Below are 17505 nucleotides of genomic sequence, written 5' to 3' on the forward strand. Positions count from 1 at the left end.
GCTTGCCAAACTTAGCTTCGCAAGTGGTAGTCAGTAAATTAAAGTGTACTTTTTTTAACCTTTAATCCAATATAGCTGATAATTAAAGTCTATTTTGAATGACACAGATACTGTGATTTACTGCAAGGATCCTAACACACACTTAAAATCAAGAGCCAAGGAGTAGTGAGTTGTAGATAAAAAAAGAATGTCAGCTTTGGAGACAGTCTGGGTTTAAATCCCAGTTCTGTCAATTTGAGCTGTTTACTGTCTTTGAGCCTGCATCTTCTTGTCTGTAAAATGGAGATAAAGTAGGTATAATGAGGTCTACCTTGCAGAGCCATTGTGAGCATTGGAAATGATGAATGAATCATACCAGAATGTCTAGTATAATTACAGTCATGCATTGTTTAACGATGGGGATACATTCTTAAAAATGTGTCACTAGACAATTTTGTCATTGTGTAAACATTATAGAATGTACTTACACAAACCTAGATGTTATATGTATTTTTATTTATATGTATATTTTCACATGAAAAAACAAATGTCCCAGCATTATTACTGAATATCAGTCATTTCCCCTACTTGATCTGCCATGCCAATATCAAGGGCCATGTATCAGGTTTCTGTATATGTTCCACTATAATCTTATGGGACCATGGTTTTAAATGTGGAATCATTGATGGAAATGTCTTTATGTAGTATATGGCTGTGTATCACTAGTATATAATATAGCAATATTATGGAGGAACATGTAGATCCAATCACTTTACCTATACAAAATGACTGATATGGTGGGAACACAATAAACACCAGTTTTGACTTTTAGTACATAGTTGCCCTTAAGTAAAGAATTTTGTCAGCCGGGTGCAGTGGCTGATGCCTGTAATCCCAACACTTTGGGAGGCCAAGTCGGGCAGATCACCTGAGGTCAGGAGTTCAAGACCAGCCTGGCTAACATGGTGAAACCCTGTCTCTACTAAAAATACAAAATTAACTGGGTATGGTGGCACGCACCGGTAGTCCCAGCTACTCGGGAGGCTGAGGCAGGAGAATCACTTGAACCTGGGAGGCGGAGGTTGCGGTGAGCCGACATTGCACCACTGCACTCCAGCCTGGGCAACAGAACAAAATTCTGTCTCAAAAAACAAAAAAAGAAAGTAGTTGGCTCTTCTTGCCCTGGAAGAGTGTCTGTATCCAGGCCCAGCACAGCCAGTTTCCTCCTTTGAGCTGTGTGTGGTGGAGCTCCCAAACTCCTCCTGCTTCCAGGTGCTTTCCTTACCCTCTGTGTTGGTGATCTTCTTCTCTTCATGTATGTGTGCAGAGCTGAACTCCCTGTTTTCGATGGCCTCTGGCCGACATAGAACATGCTGGGGTGCTGCTCCCCTAGAGGTGTTTTAATTGAGATAAAATGCCTATAGAGAGAGAGGCACACATGTTAAAAGTACAATTTCACAGGTTTTACGACATGTCTGCCCTTGAACTCTTCAATCAACATATAGACATTTCCTCTCATATTAAGTCATACAAAAAAAACTTAGTTAAAAAAAAAAAGAAAAGAAAAAGATATAGACCTTTCCATCATACCAGAAAGTTCTTTCTCAGCCCCTATTAGTCAGTCCGCACCCCAAAAGACAACCACTTTTCTAATTTCTAGCATCATAGATGAGCTTTGCCTGTTCTTCAGCTCATATAAATGGAATCATAGGGCGTGTTATCTTCTAGGTCTGTCTCTGCACAGTGTCATGTTTTTGAGGCTTCTCCATGTTGTTGTCTGTACCTGTAGTTTGTTTATTGCTGACTGGTGTTCCATTTTATGAGTATACCATAATTTCTTGTACATTAGGGTTATTTTCTCTTCCCCTAGATTTGAACTCTATTTTTTTTTTTTTGTTAGCAAAACTTAAGTTTGCCCTAGCTTTATTATAGCCACATCACACTACTTTGGGGTTCATAAAAGCCCCCAGGTGCTTTTCATGTCAACTACAGTTGAACCAAATTTTCCAGTGAGTACCTGCACCACTGAGATTTTTTTTTTAATTAACCTAATGTAAAACTTTACATCCACCCTATTAAATGTTATCTGGTTGGTTTTAAAGCCCTGTTTTAAATTTTGCTTCGGTCATCTGTGATGTTAATAAGGCTTTCCAACCTCGTACAGCTTGCACATTTGATAACTAAGCCTTCTGTGTCTTTGTCCAAGTCTTAACGTGTTTTATGAGAAGGCAGAACCATGTGGCACCCTGTTTCAGACCTTTCTGTAGGTTGACCACAGGTCATAAGTCAGCACTCTTCAAGTGTGGTTGTTCAGCCAGCTACAGAGCCAGCCGAGTTTCATCCTCCAGCCTATGCTTGGCTTTGCATTCTCTTCATCTTGGGACAAGGGCTGTGTCTCCCAGGAACATCTGCTGTGTCTCTTGGTTCAGCATGGTCTGTGATACAGAAAACTAGTGGCCAAAGGGAGAAGGTGTACTGGTAGACTGCCAGCATCAAATAGAGTCTTGGAGTGGAGCAGGACCTTTATGGGATGTGAGGATCGCCATCTCCAGTGTCTGGCCCATGTCATCAGTTTCCCCAGGTAGGACGATGCTCCAGGAGTGGGCTCTCTCTGGCTTAACTGATGATTGGGTATTCAGGGACACCAATCAAGATGCTCTCCGTCTGGGACACAGACCAGCCAGTAGAGGGTTGCTTCATGAGTGAGGAATTAGAGCAAAGTGCATAGATGGTCTTATGGTTGTTCTTTACTGGTGGCTCTAAGAGTAGTCTGTCCAGTCCTCTCTTTGTCATCTTTATTGTAGCCATTTCATCAGCAAGTAATTATTGATGTCTACTTTGTGCCTGGCCTTGTATAAGGTGATGTGATACTGAAGCAGATAAGAACAGGTCCCTGCTCTTAAGGTTCTCTGCGTGGTAGGGGATACAGAATTGTAAGTTGTTGCTCCTGGTAGAGTGTGGTAAGGGCCGTGAAAGACACGTGTGCAGGTGTCCTGGAGCCCAGAGGAAGGGGAGGACAGAGAGGGGCCGATGGGCTCTGCTAACTGTGCAGCCAGATGGATACTGGCAGCTTCCTGCTTCCCAAATGTCCCATATTCTTGGGCTCCTGGTAGACCACACCTTTCTGCTGTGAAAGCATAGAAGTCCCAGTGGGGTTTTGAAAGTGCTGATTAAATCTTAGCTTGACCTGTGTTAAACATTCCATGTATGGCTCTCTCAAGATCTATCCTGATCATCTCAATTTTAGGAAATTCCCTGGACCTCTCCACAGCACTGCAGGCTGTTGCTTAGGGTAGATTATTGTATGACTTATTTTATCCATTTTCTTCTACCTTCAAGGTCAGAACATGACCCTTTTCCTGATCATATGGCTCAAAACTCCCCATACCCACCAGCACACAGACAACATCTTAGATTTTCTGAGGTCATTCCATTGTTCCCTTACCTAGTCTCAGACTGCCAGACCACAGACTCTGGCCTTTGCTTTGAAGAACCTGAAACCTGGGCCTTGGCAATTACCGTGGGTGAGAAATCTCAGGCAATACACAAGGAGCCATATACCAGTGGGTTCTCTGAATGATAAGAACTGAAATCCTGGCCGGGGCGGTGGTTCTCTCCTGTAATCCCAGCAATTTGGGAGACCAAGGCGGGCAGATTATTTGAGGTCAGGAGTTTGAGACCAGCCTGGCCAACATGGTGAAACCCAGTCTGTATGACAAATACAGAAAAATTAGCCGAGCATGGTGGTGCATGCCTGTAGTCCAGCTACTCGGGAGGCTGAGGCATGAGAATCACTTGAACCTGGAAGGCAGAGGTTGCAGTGAACTGAGATTGTGCCACTGCACTCCAGCCTAGGCACAGAGCAAGACTCTCTATCAAAAAAAAAAAAAAAAGAAAAGAAATGAAATGAACTCCTGTAAGAGTACATACTTAACTCTGCCAGGGTTTCCTTTCCTTCATATCCTGAACTTCGAGGTCTCCCTGGCCAGGCTCTGTGATTCAGTGGGACCATCAAGAGGGAGCCCCAGAGGCCAGGCATGGTGGCTCACATCTGTAATCCCAGATGTCAGGAGTTCGAGACCAGCCTGGCCAACATGGTGAAACCCTGTCTATACGAAAAATACAGAAATTAGCTGGGTGTGGTGGCACATGCCTCTGGTCCCAGCTACTCAGGAGGCTGAGGCAGAAGAGTTGCTTGAACCTGGGAGGTGGAGGTTACAGTGAGCCGAGATCATGCCACCGTACTCCAGCCTGGGTGACAGAGCAAGCCCCAGAGCCAGACTGGCATGAGGTGTCTGAATCTGGATGTTTCTACACAGACACATCTGCTGGGGGTCAGCAAAGAGAGCTCCTCAAGTCCAAGGGAGCTGCCTCCTGGGATGACCACTTGGCATCCGCCTCATAGCTCCCAGTGTCTCAGGCAAGCAGTTTCTCCAGTGCTTCCCCATCGAGGAAGTGCTAGAGAGAGAATAGAATGGCAGACTCCTTGAGGAAGGGGGAAATGTGCTTATTCACCAGACCCTGATCTTAGACCTGGGAAGCCCCTTTTCACTTGAGGGGTCATTTTAGAGCATTAGAAAGGAAGCTTAATGCATATAATCTCATCGGTGCATTTGGCTACTAGACTTTCCATTTTCTTTTGAGGGTTTTTAGCCATCAGAAGTGCCAGTTTTCGGAGCCTCCTTGGTTAGTGAATTGGGAAGGACCAGGTAACTGTTTCCTCAGAGCTGCTGGGGGGACAGATATATGGGGTTCATTCCCCCACTCTGTCCTGCCTCCGTTTAACCTCTAAGATTGCCAGCCTCTGTGAGATACAGTTCTGTTGTCACCACACCTCGGAGATCCTTTCATTCATTCTTTCTGGATTTACTGAGCACCTGACTTATGTCAGGTAAGCAGCCCCGTGGTGCTCCTGGAAGGCAAATGAAGAAATACATACAATTCAGGGGAATTTGTAGAACTGTGTGAAGTCTAGGCAGAGTGGAAGGAAAATTCAGGGGAGTTTGTGGAACTGTGTGAACTCTAGGCAGAGTGGAAGGAGAATTCAGGGGAGTTTGTGGAACTGTGAACTCTAGGCAGAGCGGAAGGAGAATTCAGGGGAGTTTGTGGAACTGTGTGAACTCTAGGCAGAGCGGAAGGAGAATTCAGGGGAGTTTGTGGAACTGTGTGAACTCTAGGCAGAGCGGAAGGAGTGGACAGTTCTGACTGCTGGGAGAAGCATGCTGACAGTGAGCAGGCCTTCCTGGCAGGGGTGGTAGAGGGAACAGAGGTGCAAGGCAGAAGACACCCAGTTATTGGGGAAGGGTCTGTAGTGCAGTCTGTGGAGCTAGGTGTGAGGAGGGCTCACGCGGAACTGTGGGGCAGGGCCAGGCTTGGGCGGCATCGCCCCCTGAGCTGCATGAGTCATGTCCATAGGATACCCCTACCCAGCTCTCACAGTGGTTAAGAACACAGGTCAGCACTTATAAGCAAGGTATATCTTGGGCAAATTCTGTAGCCTGTCTGCCTTGGTTTCCTCATCTGTATAATCAGGATAATGGTATTGCTTCATAGGGTTATTGTGAGGATTAACTGAGTTAATACATGACAGGTGCTTAGGAGCAGTGCCTGGCACATAAGAAACAACACAGAAGTGTTTTCATTGCTATGATGCTTGAGGGGTGAGCATAGGAGGGATGGCATATCCTCAAAAACAGCGTCCCCCAGCTCAGTCTCTTGACCCCCAGAGTCTGCCTCCCACCTCTCTTCATTCCATCCCCTCCTCCACAACTGACTTCACTCCTTGACTCTACCCACATACCTAGCTGCTAGAATCAACAATTACCAATATTTTCCATATTTGCTTCACCTATATTTGGATGAAGTAATTTTAAGTAAATTTTAGACATCATGACATTTCACCCCTGAGGACATAACTTTGCATCTCTAAAAACTAAGGACTTTCTTTACATAACCACAATCTTGTTATTCCACTACCAAATTGCAAGTAACTCCTTTATATCATCCAATACCCAGTCTGCATTCATATTTCCCCAGTTCTTAGGATACTCTTTGCAGTTTTTGAGCCAGAATCCAAACAAGGCCCACATAATTGGTTTTGGTTTTTATGTCTCTTAAGTTTTTTCTGTTCTAGAAGAGCCCCTCCATCCTTTGTTTTTCCTTTTTTAATGACGTTTTAAAAGTCTTTCAGAATGTGGTTTTTTGGATTTGTCTTGTTGCTTTCTTGTGGTGTCACTTAACTTGTTCCTCTATCCCCTATATTTCCCAAGAAATGAAAGTTAGATCCAAAGGCTGGGTTAGACTTAGGTTAAATTTCTCACTGTCACTGTCCCTGTTTCTCTCTCTCTCTCTCCCCCTGCCCACCTCTGCTTTTGGCAAGACAAGCTCCTAGGTGATACTGTGTACTTCATACTTCCTCATGTCAGAATGCTCACAGTGTCTGCTTGTCTTGCTGTTAGCAACACTAAGGTTGACCGATGAGGTCATGTGGCGACAACAACAGCAGGTTTCTCAAAGCCACTGTCTGTGAGGACTCAAAAGACATTTTGCAAATACATATGCTAAACCTTAGACCAGTCAGCAGAAAGAGAGAAAGAGAACAAGTGTGTGAAGACGGGGAAACCTGTGGCTGTCTTTCTTTCCTTCTCCGTCCCCATTGCTGTCTTCCTTTTTTCCTTTCTCCCTCCCTTCTCCTTTCTCCCGATCCTTTCTCTCCCCCTCTCTCCTCCTTCCCTGTCTTCCACATATCCTTTACTCCTCCTCCCCTCCCCTATTCCCCATGTGCACCCCTCCCTTTCCTTCACCCCTGCCCCGTGACCCTTTCCACCTTCTTCTCCACTTTCCACCTCCCTCCCCCGACCCCTCAGATGATTGACGGCGAGGCCTTCCTTTTGCTGACACAGGCGGACATTGTGAAGATCATGAGCGTCAAGCTGGGCCCAGCCTTGAAGATCTATAACGCCATTCTCATGTTCAAAAACGCCGATGACACCTTAAAGTGACTGGCCCAGGGCTGGGCCCTCCTGCGGCCCCTGCTTGGTCTCCCTCTCCAGCTGATGCTTTCTTCCTGACCTGAGTTCCTCATACCCCCACGTCCCCATGTTCCACCTGTATCTGACCAGGGCTAGTCCTTCTTAGAGGGTACATGGGAGCCGAGGAGCCCTGGGGAGGGTAGGCACCCAGCCCCAAGTCCTAGAGCTCATTCGCCACCAGGCATGTCAGTGAGGGTGTGATTGGCAGGGGCATTACTCATGGAGTCAGTGGGACTGTGGCAACCCCACAGCTCCAGTGGACTTTTATTTTATTACCAAAGAGTCTTTTTCTTAGCGGTTGAGGAGAGTCTAGTAGAGCAGCAGTCCTTCAATCTGAGGCCCCTTTCCCTTTTTTGGTATCTCTGTGTGCTTTTCTCTTCTTGGCTCCTTTCCTCCTGCCAAGAATGACCCTGCCACAAACGTATTTACTCCTGGAGGCACCTCCTCCCTTTCTGTCTGCTGGTTTTGCTGCCCTCATTCTGCTGCTTCGTTTCCTGGGCAGTGCCCCCAGCCAGACCCCACTGGCTCTTCCCCCTGAGATATGTGAACCTCAGAAACATGTTTTCATAAGATCCCTTGGAAGTCTCTAGCTGCCTTTCTCTCTTTTGCCCGGAATTGAGAGATTCTGAGCTAAGATGCCTTCCTGAACTTGCCCAGTTCTGGACCAGTTGACATTTTAGTATCCCATGCCAAGTCCAAGTTCCAGCAGAATGAGCAGGTGGCTAGAGCCTCTTTTATAGATGGCAGAGGTTGAGGTTCCACTGCTGTTTTCCACACACCCTTCATGTGTTGAGTCTGGAAAGTAGTAAGCCCAGCCTGGTCAGTAGCCTAGGTTAGGAGACCAGCATAAGAATTTGTTAGACAATCTCGGGTCTTTGGCCAGAGGGGCAGCTCCAGCAGGCATAGTGGTGCCTGAAATTAGGAATAGTGTCCTCTGCAGCCTTGGACCTCAGCCAAGGTATTGCCCATGGGGTGATGGCCCCAGGTCTGCCAGGCCTTCTGCCATGAAAATGTAGCACTCTGTGTAGCACACACCCCCATGATATCATTCAGCATGTCCCTTAAATGTTTACCACTAGCTCTTGCAGAGTCTTGAAGTTGGGAGTTAGGAAGGTGAACTTTTCTATCTGAATTCTCCGAGTCCCTGAAGCCCTCCTTGCCGCTCTCCATTTGTCTTGCACTGCCAGCCAGGTCCCTGCTGGGGCTCTGGGACTTCCACTTCTCTGTCCACATAGGAACCCAGCTTCCACTGAGTCACTGCCAAACCTGCCTCCCAGCCTGGGTGGGAAGGGGGAGAGCCACTGGCAGGAGCCAGCCCCACATGGAGGCAAGGAGTCGCTGCCAACCTCCCGTGCCCAGGTGCTGTTGTGGGCCTGCAGAGTGTGGGGCCGGTGCCTTCTCCCAGACCCCTTCTCTCAATCGTGTGATGCGTGTGTGTGTGCACGTGTATGTGTGCGTGTGTGGCACTCTCAGAAGTGTTTGACAGGGTGCAGATGTGAGGCTCAGTGTTGGGAAAATGCCAAGGGCTATTATTAAAATTTGAAGCTTTATTTTTACCTTAGAAGTGGAAAACCCAGAGCTCTGTTGATTTCCTACCACAACCCAGTAGGGGCCCCTCTCTCCCATGGGCTGGACAGCTTTTTGAGGAAGCCATTCAGCTCCCACAGTTGAGCTCCCACAGGGCTTCAGGTGTCCCTTCCCTTTCAACTGCTTAGAGGCAGCTTTGAGCACAGCCTTCCTGGGAGGAAGCTAGGCAAGCCCTGCCACACAGCAAAGGTTGGGTTTACAAGGGTGACATTGGTACCCCCTTGGCCAAGAGTAAAGTAGAACGAGTCTAAGCCCTGCTTTTATCTTGGTTTTCTGGGTGGTGGCAGAGCTCATCAGCTCCTTATCCTCAGTCGGCTTCTCTAAAAGACGAGAGGTGTTCACTGACTTTGTGCAGTGAGAAGGCAGCAAGTACTCATGGCTGGTGCTGTGGGACCTCACAGCTTCTAAGGAGAGGGGCTAGGAGGGCCTTTGCCCTCGGATCTGCGTAATGCTTGCCTGTGGTAAAGGCAAGATGGACCAAGGGCCTTGGAAAAAAGGGCTCCCAGGCCTCTGAACTTTGAGGCCTCAGCACTTTCTGCACTGTTGTCAAACTCTTTGGAAAGAAACCAAATCATTAAAAAGTAGAACGAAATCTGCCTCTTGTCTGCCCCACTGCCCCTTTACCCCCACTCTGTCCCCAAATGATATTATTGCACCTTGACCTGGGAGTGCAGAGAGGGGAGGGAGTTGGCAGAGATTCCTGGTGCCCTCTGCCCTCTTAGCAACAGGTGCCACTTATATTTTGGCCCCTGGCAGCCTCGCCCAGCCCCTGATCAGCCCAGGCCTAGGGCAGTTAGGACCTTTCTGTTTATGTTCTCAAGCAGAGAGAATGATCTCAGAGTTTGCAAATGAAGCCTTTTTTGCACTTTCATTCACATGCACTTTGGCGGGGTTACATTTTTGTACTTGCCTCTTGTGTGTGCACGTGTGTGTGTGTCTTTTAAGAGAATCTTCTGGCTTAAGCTAAGATGACTCTTGAGGGAGAAAAAGTTACAAACAAAATGTGGTGTGATTTGTCGGTGTATCAAAACAACATAAATAAACTTGAACAACTGAGATTCAGCCAGAGTGTGTTTCTATTTTCATGATAAAACATCCAGAGAACACAAAATGATTATCAGTAGTGGCATTACTGAAGAGACTGAAGTGTTCTCTTTGTTGTTAGTTAGGGGTACTTATAGTTTTTAAGGTAACAAACAAAAGATAAGGATAAATGGGTATATCTGTCTACATTGAAAGTGTAAACAGTGGGAACTCCCAGAGATCAGTGTCTAAAAGGGCCTGATCCTTGATATTTGGTAAATGGTCAAGGGCAGAAAATTCAATGAAACCTCTAAATTTTAAAATAATAATATCAGGCTGGGCACAGTGGTTCACGCTTATAATCCTAGCCACTTTGGGAGGCCAAGGAGGGAGGATCACTTGAGACCAGGGGTTCAAGACCATCTGGGTAACATAACTAGATCCTGTCTCTATAAAAAAAAATAATTATTTTTAATGATGGCGTATGCCTGTAGTCCCGGCTACTTAGGAGGCTGAAGCGGGAGGATCACCTGAGCCCAGGAGTTCAAGGCTGCAGTGAGCTGTGATTGCACCGATGTGCTCTATCCTGGTGCTCAAATAAAAAATGAAAACATCAAACTTTCAGATGGGGAAATGTCAACCTGAACAGTTAGATTTTGTTACACTTCCCAGAGACTACGAGCAGGTGGGAAAATGGCACCTTTCCACACCGTAACTGGGAACCTACCTGACCGAGACGGGTGCCATGATAGAGTGGTGGTCCCTGGCTTCAATGTGAACTGAACCCTCAGGGCACCCAGGAAGCACCTGGGGTTTGGGGGCTTTAGCTCTAACTTCCCTTTTCATGCTTCTCAAACCTCCTACCCCATTGTCTTGACAGATGTCCTCACCATCCATGTCACAGAGAAAGTGGAAGTCATCAGAAGAAACACCTTCACCTTCCTGCCATCTCATCTGCATGTCTCCTCCCACCCACATTCATTCTGTTTCTTTCCTATTACAGTGGAAGACTTGATGCTTCCACTTGTCAGAAGCTAATCTTCTACTAGCCATGGCTGCAATAAAAGGAAAAGAAACATTAAGAGACAAGAAGGGGCTTTTGGACATTTAAAATGGGATTACGGAGATAAAGATTCAACACAAGGGTCAAAAGATAAAGTTGAGGACATTTCCCAGCAGGTAGAATAAAAAGAAAAAGGCCGGGCCTGGTGGCTCATGCCTGTAATCCCAGCACTTTGGGAGGCCAAGGTAGGCAGATCACGAGGTCAGGAGTCTGAGACCAGACCGACCAACATAGTGAAACCCTGTCTCTACCAAAGATACAAAAATTAGCCAGATGTGGTAGTATGCGTTTGTAATCCCGGCTACTCAGGAGGCTGAGGCAGAAGAATCTCTTGAACCCGAGAGGCAGAGGTTGCAGTGAACCGAGATCACACCACTGTACTCCAGCCTGGGTGACAGAGCAAGACTCCACATCAAAAAAAAAAAAGAAAAGATAAGAAATGGGAAAGAAGAACATGTATCAGAGGACTAGTTGGAGGCCCAAATAGATGATTAATAGAAATTCTAATAAGAGAAATTCTAATTCTAACCGAGAAAACAAATTATATCAAAAACAAACTGAACAAACTTGTATACTGAAAACAAGAAAACATTGCTGAAAGAAATTCAAGAACACCTAACTAAATGGAAAGAGATCTGTGTTCATGGCTAGGAAGACTTAATATTGTTAAGATGTCAATATTACCCAAAGAGGTTTACATATTCAATGCAATCCTTATCAAAATCTCAGCTGATTTTTTTTTTTCATGCAGAAATGGAAAGACGGATCCTTAAATTCCGATGGAATTGCATGAGGCCTCAGATAGCCCAAACAATCTTGATAAAGTATAACAAAGTTGAAGAATGAACTGATTTATTTATTTCCTTCCTGCCTGCCTGCCTGCTTTCTTTTTTTTTTTTTTTTTTTTTTTTGACAGAGTTTTGCTCTCGTCACCCAGGCTGGAATGCAATGGTGCAATCTCAACTCGGTGCAATCTCAGCTCACTGCAACCTCCGCCGTCTCCTGGGTTCAAGCAATTCTCCTGCCTCAGCCTCCTGAGTAGCTGGGATTACAGGCACCCACCACCATGCCCAGCTAATTTTTGTATTTTTAGTAGAGACAAGGTTTTATCATGTTGGCCAGGCTGGTCTCAAACTCCTGACCTCAGGTGATCCTCCCACCTTGGCCTCACAAAGTGCTGAAATAACAGGCATGAGCCACCGCGCCCAGTCAGAGCAAACCAATTTCAAAACTTACTTCAAAGCCACAGTAATCAAAACAGTGTGGTACTGGCATAAGGACAAATAGACCAATAGGATAGAAGTGAGAGTCTAAAAATTAGTCCATACGTCTATAACCAGTTGATTTTCAATAAGAATGCCAAGTCCATTAAATGGAGGAAAGTACAGTTTCTTCAACAAATGGGTCTGGGGTAACTGGATTTCTACATGCAAAAGAATGAAATTGGATACCTACCTCACCCCATGTTCAAGAATTAACTCAAAATGGATTGATGACCTAAATACAAGAACTAAAACTATAAAACCCTGAGAAGAAAACATAAAGGTATATCTTCATGACCTTGGAATTGGCAATGAATTCTTAGCTATGACACCAAAAGCATAAGCAACAAAAGAAAAAATAGATAAACGGAACTTCATGGCCAGGCACAGTGGCTCACACTTTTAATCCCAGCATTTTGGGAGGCCGAGGTGGGCGGATCATGAAGTCAAGAGATCGAGACCATCCTGGCCAACATTGTGAAACCCCATCTGTACTAAAAATACAAAAGTTAGCTGGGTGTGGTGGCACGTGCCTGTAGTCCCAGCTACTTGGGAGGCTGAGGCAGGAGAATCGCTTGAACCGGGAGGTGGAGGTTGCAGTGAGCCGAGGTCACGGCACTACATTCCAGCCTGGGCGACAGTGCGAGACTCTGTCTCAAAAAAAAAAAAAAAAAATTGAACTTCATAAAAATTAAAGACTTTTGTGCATCAAAGGACATTATCAAAAGAGTAAAAAGCACCTACAGGGTGGGAGAAAACATTTGCAAATTTTACAAGGGTTTAATATATAGAATATATAAAGAACTCCTAAAAGCAAGCAACGAAAAGCCCCATTAAAAGATGGGCAAACAACTTGAATAGATATTTCTCCAAAAAAATACATGTAAATGGCCAGTGAGCCTGTGAAAAGTTGTTCAACATCATTAGGCATTAGGGAAATGTAAATTAAAGCCACAATGAGATATCACTTTTTACCCATTAAGATGGTTGGAATTTTTTAAAAAAGGAAAGTAAAATGGTGAGGCTGTGGAGAAATTGGAGCCCCTGTAGTAGTGGAGATGTAAAATGGTGCAGCTGCTATGGAAGAGAGTTTGGCATTCAAAGCATGATGTAGGCTGAAAAAAAGAGTTTGGCAGTTCCTTCAAAAGCTAAGCATAGAATTATACGATTTAGCAATTCCACTCCTAGGTATATACCCAAAAGATTTGAAAACAGATACTTGTATGCCTATGCTCATTGCAATATTATTCACAGCAGCTGAAAGGTAGAAACAGCCCATGTCATCATCAGCAGAAAACAAAATATGGTCTATCCATTCAATGGAATCTTAATTCAGTCAAAAAAGAATAAAGTTCTGATACTTGCTACCACTGGATGAACCTTGAAAACACGCTAAGTGAAATAAATGAGGCCAGGCGCGGTGGCTCATGCCTGTAATCCCAGCACTTTGGGAGGCTGAGGCAGGTACATCACGAGGTCAGGAGTTTGAGACCAGCCTGGCCAACATAGTGAAACCCCGTCTCTACTAAAAATACAAAAAATTGGTTGGGTGTGGTGGCAGGCACCTGTAATCCCAGCTACTTAGGAGACTGAGGCAGGAGAGTCACTTGAACCCAGGAGGTGGAGGCTGCAGTGAGCCGAGATCGCACCACTGCACTCCAGCGTGAGCAACAGTGTGAGACTCCGTCTCAAAAAAATAAAAAAGAGACATGAAAGAACAAATACTCCACATATATGAAATATCCAAAATAGGCAAATTCATAGAGATGGAAAGTAGATTAGAGGTTACCAGGGACTGTGGGGAAGGGGAAATGTGGAGTCATTGCCTGATAATTACAGAGTTTCTCTTCGGGGTGATAAAAACAGATTTTTTATTAATTAGATAATGATGTTTATATAACATGAATATACTTAATGACACTGAATTGCACCCTTAAAAAATGGTTACAATGGCAAATTTTATATTTACCACAATAAATTTCCTTTTAAAAGAGGAAGACATAGGATCCAAGAAGCAGGACACACCAAGGAAAGAGACAAAGGGGATTTTCCAGGCCAGTCACAGTGGTTCACGCCTGTCATCCCAGCACTTTGGGAGGCCAAGACAGGTGGATCTCTTGAGGCCAGGAGTTTGAGACCAGCCCGGCCAACACTGCAAAACCTGTCTCTACTAAAAATACAAAACAAGTAGCTGAGTATGGTGGTGCGTGCCTGTAATCCTAGCTACTTGGAAGGCTGAGGCAGAAGAATTGCTTGAACCTGGGAGTGGAAGGCTGCAGTGAGCCGAGATCGTGCCGCTGCACTCCAGCCTGGGTGACAGAGAGACTCTTATTTCAAATGAAAAAAAGGCGGAGGTGGGGACGGGTTTCCAGAGTGATGGGAAAGGAAGGGCCAGGTTCACCTCTGGACAGCTGTCTAGGTGAGAGTAGGAGGATGAAAGGCTCTAAGAAAAATGGGGGGAAAAAGACTGAAACTGATATATTAATGTATCAAGAGGATATTTTAGCTTTATCAAAGAGTTATGTACACATAATTATATATAATTCTCTAATAATTATATATATTGAATATGTTCAATTTCTAAAACCAAATGAAGCAACTATAAATTCAGGAAAAGCTGCAGTGTGTGTTTGCATGGGCATAATCTAAGTATTCATGTTCTACAGTAGTAAAGAAACCACTTGAAATGTTTTAAACTGAAAGATGGAAGAATAGAAGTATAAGACTATTAAGATATATGGAGGTAAATACCAAGGAAAGCAGCTTAAAAAGATGAGGAATGGGGCAAGGAACTGATCTTTTTCATTATTTGATTTTACACTTTGTACACTTACCACTTTCTAAAAATGTTTCCAAAAAGGAAACTGCGGCCCATATCTGGGCTATGTTTGCCCAAGAGTCTTTCTCTTAGCCCATGTGGATAACAGATTTTTCTCTGGTGGCCCTGTGTCTGTTATTCCTTTTGCCTATGGGTGAATCTGCAGGTGGGGCTGGGGGTGGGAATAGGGCTGGAGCCAGACTAAGGACAGAAAAGTGGGCTGAGGAATGTCAAAGTCCAGGGAACATTTCTGGAGGTGAATTTCCATTGGTTAAGTCTCTTGCTTTCCCCTTATGCCTGAGAACAGGGCTTTGACCTTCATACCCAAACAACAAAGTCCAGCCAGGGAGGGTGGGAGGGGAAAGAAGGAAGAGAGGAAGATGGGAAGGAGACGCATATCTGCAGTGGACTATCTGCACATATCTGCACGAGTGACCTTGGCCATTTCCTGCAGTATCACTGAGGGGGAAGGGCAAGTTCAGCACTGCTGCTAGCCACGTTGGTTGGCACAACTTGTTATAATAATTTGGTAGATAGTTCATAATTAACCCAGCACTCACATGTACAAGAGTTTATCTGTTAGAAATACTAGCAGAAGGCCACAGGATGTTAAAGCAGAGAGGTTCTCTGCAGCCTTGTTGGAAATATTGTGAAACTGCCGAAAGTCTAAATGTCCATCAGAAGGAAGAGTGAATAGGGAATAGGGGTAGTGAAAACCCCACACTGAAGTGTGGTGCAGCTGCTTAAAAGATGTATATATGAAAAAAAGTGAATTACTGATGGCCCATTTTCTGGAAAAGAATGGACGCAGTTATATAGATTAATACATACAGATTAATATATATAGATTAAGACATAGACAAAAGTCTGGAAGGATTGTCACCCTTTCTTTTTTTTTTTTTTTGAGACAGAGTCTCGCTCTGCTGCCCAGGCTGGAGTGCAGTGGCGTGATCTCAGCTCACTGCAAGCTCCGCCTCCCGGGTTCATGCCATTCTCCTGCCTAAGTCTCCCGAGCAGCTGGGACTACAAGCGCCTGCCACCACACCCGGCTAACTTTTTGTATTTTTAGTAGAGACGGGGTTTCACCGTGTTAGCCAGGATGGTCTCGATCTGCTGACCTCGTGATCCGCCCTCCTCGGTCTCCCAAAGTGCTGCGATTACAGGCATGAGCCACTGCGTCCGGCCTGATTGTCAACCTTTAGTTAACAGCAGCTACCTCTGGAAAGGAGATTGAAGATGGGCTGGAGGGAAAGCTTTCACTTTTTATTTGACATTCTTCTGTAAGTTGGAATTAGTTGATACACTTTATGCAACCAATGCCAGTATGTGGGGTGTTTTTTAACCAGCTCTGGAAGAGCAGGGGAGAAGGAGCTTGGTGGCACAGCAGCAGCAGCAGCAGGAGCTCTGGAAAAGGGCAGGACCTTGTGTGCTGCCCTGATTTGCTCTGTGCACTTAGGCCAGCCACCTCCCCTATCTGGACCAGGGCCAGACACCTGCTGCTATGTGTGTTGGTGGAGGTGGGGTGTGTAGCCATGCAGGGCTCCTCCAGAGCACAGCAGAGCAGCCAGTGTTTAAGGCACCAGAATTACCAGAAAGTTGTTGACATTTTAATGGAAAGGCAATGGAAGAAGCAGTGTGAAAGTCAGCCTGCTGAGGAGGGGTCACTGGGCAGAGCTTTCCTTACCTGTCCAGGGGTCCAATTAGAACCCAGGGCCAGCCAGGCACGGTGGCTCATGCCTGTAATCCCAGCACTTTGGGAGGCCAAGGTGGGCGGATCACGAGGTCAGGAGATTGAGACCATCCTGGCTAACACGGCGAAACCTCGTCTCTACTAAAACTACAAAAATTAGCCAGGCATGGTGGTAGGCGCCTGTAGTCCCAGCTACTCGGGAAGTTGAGGCAGGAGAATGGCGTGAACCCGGGAGGCGGAGCTTGCAGTGAGCCGAGATCATGCCACTGCACTCCAGCCTGGGTAACAGAGCGAGACTCCGTCTCAAAACAAAACAAAAAAAAGAACCCAGGGCCTGGGACGCTTTGGGTCAACCCCCAAGAAAACCTTCCCTGTTCTCCAGGGTGAGCTAATCTCTGGTTCCTGAGCCTCAAATCTCTGAAGGGCAGAGTGGGGCATAGGTTTCAACTCAGCTGTGATTCTCCCCGAACGGTGCCAGGGCAGTGCTAGGTTGGGTAAGCTCTGGGTGGCAGTCTTTGGCTTAACACAAGAAATTGCCAGAGGCTGGCTCAGGGGGAAATGAGCTGCCCAGCCCTGGAAGTTTCTATGAAAGGACTGAACATAGAGGCTGGTGGCCCCCATTAGGGAAGGGGTGGAGGAGAGAGTTGTGTGAGACCAACCTTTCAGTTGCTGGTTCACTAGGTTCCAAGCGAAAGGGAAGATGACTCAGCGGAGGGAATCAGGGAAGGCTGTGTAGGAGTCAGCATTTAAGCTGGACCTTGAGAGAGTGCGGCAGTTCCAGTGTTGAAAGGGACTTCAGAGACCCTCCCTCCAGCAGGACACACCATCCATCAGCAATTCACATGAGGCTCCGGGAGCTGAAGTCAGTTGCCCATGGTCACATAACAAGTTGTGCTTTTAAAAATTCAGAGAGTCCCCCAGGCAGTGCCCATCCAGGAGCCAGCGGGTGCAGCCAGCTTGGTAATTCAGGTCCAGTTGTTAATTAGTAACTGGAAGGCCCTGAAGCCAGCTTCCAGCAGGCAGGGCTGGGAGGTTGAACTTGAGCCGGTTTG

At 45.9% G+C, this 17505-nt stretch overlaps 1 protein-coding gene and 1 long non-coding RNA gene across 34 annotated transcripts in view; one reads left to right on the plus strand and one right to left on the minus strand.

The window, feature by feature from the left end:
• L3MBTL1 (L3MBTL histone methyl-lysine binding protein 1) overlaps nt 1-10709 on the plus strand; it is a 45430-nt gene extending 34721 nt beyond the window's left edge. For 14 of the 33 annotated variants that reach the window (XR_012419403.1, XR_012419400.1, XM_045362979.2 and 11 more), the window contains one exon: nt 6846-9659. Coding sequence is in view for 22 of the 33 variants with exons in the window: in XM_045362979.2 (XP_045218914.2) it covers nt 6846-6980 (135 nt within the window). In the remaining 11 variants the exon portion in view is untranslated. Of the gene's footprint in view, nt 1-6845; nt 9660-10500 lie in introns of those variants that run through there. The other 19 variants (XR_012419405.1, XR_012419401.1, XM_074005371.1 and 16 more) reach the window with 2 other exon arrangements.
• Nucleotides 477-17430, minus strand: LOC141407924 (uncharacterized). Its single transcript, XR_012419406.1, has 2 exons — nt 17113-17430; nt 477-1397 (listed from the first exon to the last, which is right to left on the minus strand). It is a non-coding gene; the product is annotated as an uncharacterized lncRNA (long non-coding RNA).
• Between the last annotated feature and the right edge of the window lie 75 nt (nt 17431-17505).

The sequence above is a fragment of the Macaca fascicularis genome, chromosome 10 (genome assembly GCF_037993035.2).
Source record: "Macaca fascicularis isolate 582-1 chromosome 10, T2T-MFA8v1.1".
NCBI lineage: Eukaryota > Metazoa > Chordata > Mammalia > Primates > Cercopithecidae > Macaca > Macaca fascicularis.